The 6614-nt window shown below is 56.1% G+C and overlaps 1 protein-coding gene across 1 annotated transcript; it reads right to left on the reverse strand.

Moving 5' to 3' along the window:
- Window positions 1–233: 233 nt before the first annotated feature.
- PRF1 (perforin 1) lies at window positions 234–5026 on the reverse strand. The gene is made up of 4 exons (XM_066243804.1): window positions 4953–5026; window positions 4747–4877; window positions 2803–3345; window positions 234–1866 (listed from the first exon to the last, which is right to left on the reverse strand). The coding sequence occupies exons 3-4, from the start codon at window positions 3339–3341 to the stop codon at window positions 738–740; spliced, it is 1668 nt and encodes a 555-aa protein (XP_066099901.1). The 5' UTR covers window positions 3342–3345; window positions 4747–4877; window positions 4953–5026; the 3' UTR covers window positions 234–737.
- Window positions 5027–6614: the final 1588 nt, after the last annotated feature.

The raw sequence follows: 6614 nt of genomic DNA on the forward strand, positions 1-6614 counted from the left end.
CATCACCAAGTTCATGGTGCTGTTTCTCAAATCAGAGAGCTATGAGGAAAGTGAAATATTTTGGGCCCCCATATTTCCAACAAAAGTGAAAAAGAAGTTTGTTTATATTGCCTGCCTGCCCTGAGGTGAGCCACCTGTCCTGTTGTATAGGGTTGCTAGAGTGGAGGTTTCTCTCCAGGGCTGTGTTTGGCCCCATGTTCTTCTCTGCCACAACTACCACCATTATAGTTGTCATCACGTCACTTTTATTGATTCTCTAGCAGGTTGTGCACACAATGAGACAGGCCAAGATAGCCCTTGGTTTGTCTGAGAAACAAAATTCGGTGAGCAAGGTAACAGTAAACAGAGCAGCTGGGGCAGAAGGGATTAGATCTAATATGATGAAAAATTCACCATGTTATAAAAGGCTGAGAGGGATACTCTTAAATGACACCCAGTAGCCCAGTGGGAATGGCCTCCTGGCCTTCTGTCCAGCTCCTGGCCTCAGCTTTGGCCCATGTAGCGACCACTGGGTGTGGCCCAACCCAGCTTATTTCCTGGGCTTGAAAATATCAGATGGCCAAGGTAGATTGGACAGGGAGACTCAGGGCTGGCCTATAAATTCAGCCACCTCACTGAAAAAGAAGAAAGCCTCAGTTTCCCATCTGTCTAACGGGAACATGAAGATAGAAGGGTCCTGGCTCCCTCTGTGAGAGCCCTCAGTGCAGGCTCACGGGTCCTCTCAAGGCCCACTCTCATCACCACACTGCCCCGCTCCGGTTTCCTGGCGGCTCCCCCAGGCGCCCTTGGGGGGCGTAGTCCAGGCAGGTTTTCCCCGCCAGGTGAGGCAGGCACTTGGCATGGTAGAAGAACTTTAGGCGCCCGTGGTTCAGGCGACACTCCACCTTGTGTAAGCCAGACTGTGGAGTCCGGTCACAGGTGCCAAGGAGGTCATCGTCCCAGCCGTAGTCTGCGTCCCAAACCTGCACCCTCAGGGGCCCCGCTGAGGCCAGGACCACGTCCCCGAAGTCCAGCTGTATCTTCCATTGGGGGTTGTTATTGTTCCACACTGTGTTCGTGTCCAGCTGCTTGCCTCCAAAGAAGACCTTCAAATATGCGTCCGTGGCAGTACTTGTGTCTCCCCACAAACCTGTCGCCTGGAAGTTCATAACCTCCAGCCGGGCCAGGCCCCTCTCCCGGGGACAGCAGTCCTGGTTGGTGGCCCCTAAGCCAGTGCACACACACTGGCAGGGGTCACGCTGGCTCTTCTGCTGCCCTTGGGGGCAGGGCTTGCTGCAGTCCTTCCACCGAGCCCTCTGCGTCAGGTACTTGCTCACAGCCTGCCTCAGCGCCTCCCGCCGCGGGTCCTTGTGCTCCAGGAGCAAGTGCAGAGGCTCCAGGGTGTAGTCCACCAGGCTGGGGCTGTCCAGCAGAGAGGCCACCCAGGCTGAGAACTGCTGGGGCCCCGCCTGGTTCCCGAACAGCAGGTCGTGCACGGAGCCGTGGTGGCCGCCCACCACCTCGGAATAGCGCTCCCGGTAGGACTGGTGGAAAGAGGCCGTCATCTTGTGCTTCTTCTTCTTCTCCTCGCAGGCCTTGGCTTCTGAGGAGGCGCTGGCCAGGCTGCCCACGCTGACCGCGGCTTCCACCGCCAGGCAGTCGGCCACCTCGTCCGCCGTGAGCTCCTCCAGGGCCAGCTCGCAGGTGCGCAGGGCGGTGAGGGCGGAGACCTTGCCGCCCAGCTCCATGGAGCGGATGAAGTGGGTGCCATAGTTGGAGATGAGCCGGAGGTAGTCGGGCTCGGCGGAGGCATTGAAGTAGGGGGGCAGGGCCCTGAGGGCCCGCTTGAAATCAGAGTGGAGGGGCGGAGAGTGCACCAGGTGAAAACTGGGAGGGAGAGAAAAACATCAGGTGGGCCCAGCAGGGGGTAGTCCTTCCCATCCATAACTCCCTCAAGGTTGCCCAAGGTCACATGTGAGCAGCATAACTAGGACCTGAACCCAGGAACCCCTCTGTCTCTAGCCCCTCAGTGACTTAGCTACTTTGTTGAGGCATTTTTTGCTTCTCTTTTTCAGAATAAAGCTTTTTCTTTCCTTTTTATTTTCTACTTACAGAAGTGTTGGTACTACACTGGCTGTAGTCTTCTAGCTTCGGACCCTAGTCCTGTGGCCTTCGTCTGCCTGTCCCTTGGATTGGGTCCTACATGCCTGGGCTCATTGCAGCTCTGGCCGTGCAAGCAGGCAGTGCCCTGTCTCCCTGCTGGGGAAACGTGGCCTCCGGTGGGAGAAGTCAGGCAGGTGACTCGGGGTTGCCCATGGAGACCATGAATGTCTCAGGTGAGGGTCCTAGGTCCCTGAGGATTGGGGAGTAGCTGCTTCTGCTCAGCACTGTGGCCCTAATTCCCAGCACAGAACCTGACGAGATAGGCTGAACAGTGGCTGAATGGATGAAGGAGTCCCAGGGATGGGAGGGAGCCAGCCAGGTCTCCTGCCCATAGAAGGCGGCCATGCCTGGGAAAGAGGTCATTGGGCACTCAGTAGGCCTGAAGGCACCAAGTTGGGGCTCTCAGCACAGCCTTGCTTGCTTCCTGTCCACCTGTTTCCTCCCTAGGCTCTTCCAGATCAGGGTCCCAGGGCTCTGGACCACCTGGTGTGTGAGAAACGAGGCTGTGGTCTCTCCTGGTGGACGGAGCCTCGAGTCCTCACTCTGCCATTCCAGACCACCTGCTCCCAGACCACCTGCTCCCAGACCACCTGCTCCCAGACCACCTGCAATTCTCCATAACGTTTTCAAGCCCCCTTTGCCACCGTCCCCAGCGCTCACCTGTAGAAGCGACACTCCACTGAGTCAGTGCTGAAGCTGTACTGGTCCTGGAAAGATTTCTGGGCTGCGAAATTGGCCTCCTTGGAGTGTGAGCCAGCCACTGCTACACGAGCACTGGTGCTGGGCTTGGGGTTTACTTCCAGCCCCACCTTCCAGTCGTTGCGGATGCTGGTCGCTGCGTCCTTGGCCGCGGCCTCCGTGGAGCTGATCTTGGCCTTGATCACTTTGCGCTGGCAGCCCGAGCCCTTGGTGCGCCAGTTGGTGATCGCCAGGGGTAGGCGCTGGAGGGCGCCCTTCTGCAGGGTGTTGTGGCAGAGGGTGCAGGTGCCGTCTGGCCGCAGGAAGTGGTCCACGTCCACTGGGAAGAAGCCTGAGCGGCGGAGGCTGGACACATCGATGCCCTCCCCCGCCAGCCGTGAACCAGGCACGAACTGGCGAACACGCTGGCATTCAGACTGCGCAGCAGTGTAGCAGTGGGCAGGGGCAGGCGTGGGCAGCTGCAGGAGAAGGATGCCCAAGAAGAGCACACAGGTGGCCATGGAGCTGAGGGGACAGAAGGTGTTCGGGATCTGGGAAACTGGGGCAGAGGTATGGAGAATGGCTGGCCTCTCCCCCCAACTGAGGATGACCAGGGCACATAGAATGGGGAGGGAATGAGCCGTCTCTTAAGTCATTGAACGTCAGAGCTAGAATGGACTTTGTACACCTGGTCACCTCCCGCCTTGTACAGAGGGCCCAGAGAGAACGGACCGGCCCAAGGTCACAGAGCCAGTAGGAGCTATTTGCTAGGATCTCACTCCTTAAGGCCTACTGGGGACCCAGGTTGATGGCTCTGTCCCCACAGGGACTGCTGGTGGAGTCAGGGTTTCTGTGTGCGTCAGAGGGGACACAGAGTTGCTGTAGCAGATTTGGGGGCGGGGGCTGACGACTCTAGAGAAGACTGGATTCTGGAGAAGTGCCATTTTGGGCCCTGGAACAAACCGTGCTTTCCCCATTCTACCTCCCTCATTTTCTCTTTCCCATTAAGCCTTAAACGGAAATGGAAAAGAAATGGGGCTGTACATCACCGTTATTACTCACTTTCCCTTTGGGGTCTTTCTTTGGGCCTCATGGAAGAAGATTAGCCTAACTTCTAAAATAAAAGCCGTGCATAAGCTTATGGTCATAGATCATGTGTGGGGAGGGGCCTTGGAGTTTGCTGTCCGGATCTCCTCCTGATGCTCAGGTCTCCTTTGTGGCATTCCCCGCCGTGCCCTGGGCAACTCTGCATGACTACGAGCTAGCTGTTACCCACGATCAGACAAGTTGGTTAGAAGTTCTTTCTCATTTTGAGGTGGCTCTGGAGTTTCACCGGAACCTGCTTATGATCTGGAATCTCCTCTCTCTACCTCTATCCAAACTGAGATGCCAGGGGCCGCTCCCCCCAGCACCTGAGACACGGGGGTTCTGGAGAGCAGGATCTTCCCCTGCGCTCTGGCTGGAGACGGCCGAGTCTTACCCAGTGGTGGCGCTCCAGGAGACATGGCAGTCCCCAGGCGGCACGGAGGATGGGGGGCCTTTCAAAGGCCCAGTTCACCCCACTTAGGCAGCAGTTTGTATCCCTAATCCAAGGAACTCGGTCTCTATCTTGGCCCTCATCCTGTTATCTCCCAGGAAGCTTGTTTCCAGCTTCCTTAGAAGCTCTCACTGTCAACATTTTAAGGGGTCTTAGAGCTATGTATTCTAACCTCTTAATTTTATATGTGAAGAAACTGAGGCACTGAGGCCCAGACTCCACAAGGCCGCCTGTAAGTGATGAGCACAGTCCAGAACCATCTCTCGTCCCACAGGTCACAGCACTTCCTGCTCCACCGGTTCTTCCTACAAAGCAGCAGCCCCACTCCCCGGCCCCTCAGTCCCCACCCAGGGACTCCCAGTCTCCCTGACCCCCTGCTTCCTCCATACCTGGGTCCTACGATGAGATGCTCCCACACAGACACCCTCTCTCAGCGGGAGGCTCCTAAAGTAGTGTCAGCTCTCCTGGCAGGCGCCCCACACAGCTCATCACAGGGCCACTGTCACATCGCGTCTGCTTCCTGCCCTGCCCCCGAACTGTGGTCACAGGTCCCCCTCGCACTCCCCCCTCCCACCTGCACCCACCCTGTCCTCACCTCCTCATCCGGCCATGCAGACAAGCCCTCAGGAAGCAAACTGTGAAGGCCAGAGGCGCACTCTCCAAGTCGAGCAGCCTGGAGTGCGGGGGCCAGGGGCAAACAGAGAGGCTTAGTGGGGAGTGAACACAGGGACCTGAGGACTTCCATGTTCAGCTCTGGTGTTGATGAGCAGGCTGGCAGGGTAAGTTCCTGCTCTGACCTGCAGTATCCAGGTATGAGACCTAAGAGGCAGCATAGAGTGGGAAGTCACAGTGTGGGCTCAACTTTTGGTCAGCCTCGGGCCAGCTCAGCTGTGTGGCCTGACAAGTTTCTTTAGCCTCTCTGTGCTTCACTCAGTTTCCTCAACTAAAAGTGAGAATAACAATAGTATAGACCTGATAGGTTGTGAAGACTTAGGGAGTTACTAGGCATGAAGAACTTAGCACAGCACCTGGCACTCAGCCAGTGTTAGTACGTGTGACCATTCCCTCCTCTCTGAGTAGTGTATGTGTAAGGGGAATAAACATTGTTCAAACCTCCTCACCCACTTCCTGTCCACACCTACATCCCAGCCCAGCCCAGGTTCTGAGCCCCAAACACATACCCCAAGACATGGTCTCCTGCCCCTCTCTTTGCGAGGAGAACCAGCGGCTGTGCTGGTCCCCAACTTCCTCCCCAGCCTTGGCCCGTGGTTGCAGCCACAGCATGGATGGGAGGAAAGATGTGGGACCCTGCTGGGAAGAGATATTTGGGTGGGACCAGAGGCCCAGGGTCGTCTTCATTTTTCTGTCTGACCTGAGGTCATGGTGGGTAAAGTTTCCATGGGATGACTGACTCACAGGACAATCTCTGGGGGCAAAATCACACTAATCTGAGGTGGGGACAGCTGTGTAAGTGGGGGACTGTTTTCATAACTTCCCTCCAACTGCGTACATAATGAGGACAAACAGCCGCAGACCCCAGACCACGTGTGACACCATGAGGTGGTTCATATCTTGAGTTCATGCCCCTCCTTGTGTTCTCCACTCTTACGGGAAGAGGGGCTTACACCCCCTCCTCGGACCTGACACATTTCCTCCCCTCTGTGCTGCCCTCCTTCTCCCAGAAACTGCAGCCTCCTGACCCCCGCTAGCTCTTGCCCAGGGCCTGCCTCAGATGCCCGAGCTGTGAGGAACGTGGCTCTGACTGTGCTCAGATCAGTCTGAGGCGCATGGAAAGCCTGCAGATACCTGTCGGGAGAGAAAGGTGAGGGGAGCAGGCTCGAATCTCACTTTGCCGAGAACTTGCTGTGTGAGCCTAGGCAGCGGAGTTCTAACCCCTTTCTAAGTGAGTTTCCTCATGTATAACATCAAAGGGAGGACTTCAGGATTTCTAAGAGTTCTTAGATTTTAAATGCTGAACGGTGCATTTAGCAGGTTTTCTGTGGTGTGTCCCAGAGATGCTGGGGGCGCCGGCCATGAAAGAGCAGTGAGGACAGTGGGGTTTACCACTACCGGTCTGGCCTCGGTAACAGTTGAAACTTAGCACTTGATATGTGCTTGGTGGAAATATAATTTACAATCATATTATTGTACAGTTCAGTGGTTTTTAAGTATATTCCCAGAGTTATGCACGAATCACCACAATCAATTTTGGAACATTCTCATCACTCACTGAAGTGACGAGAACCCCTAGTCCCCA

The sequence above is a fragment of the Saccopteryx bilineata genome, chromosome 9 (assembly GCF_036850765.1).
Source record: "Saccopteryx bilineata isolate mSacBil1 chromosome 9, mSacBil1_pri_phased_curated, whole genome shotgun sequence".
Taxonomy (NCBI): domain Eukaryota; kingdom Metazoa; phylum Chordata; class Mammalia; order Chiroptera; family Emballonuridae; genus Saccopteryx; species Saccopteryx bilineata.

Coding starts and splice junctions, on each gene's coding strand:
- PRF1 (XM_066243804.1), bottom strand. CDS start 3,341: ATGGCCACCTGTGTGCTCTTCTTGGGCATCCTTCTCCTGCAGCTGCCC. Junction 1,867..2,802: donor GTGGAGTGTCGCTTCTACAG/GTGAGCGCTGGG, acceptor TCTCCCTCCCAG/TTTTCACCTGGTGCACTCTC.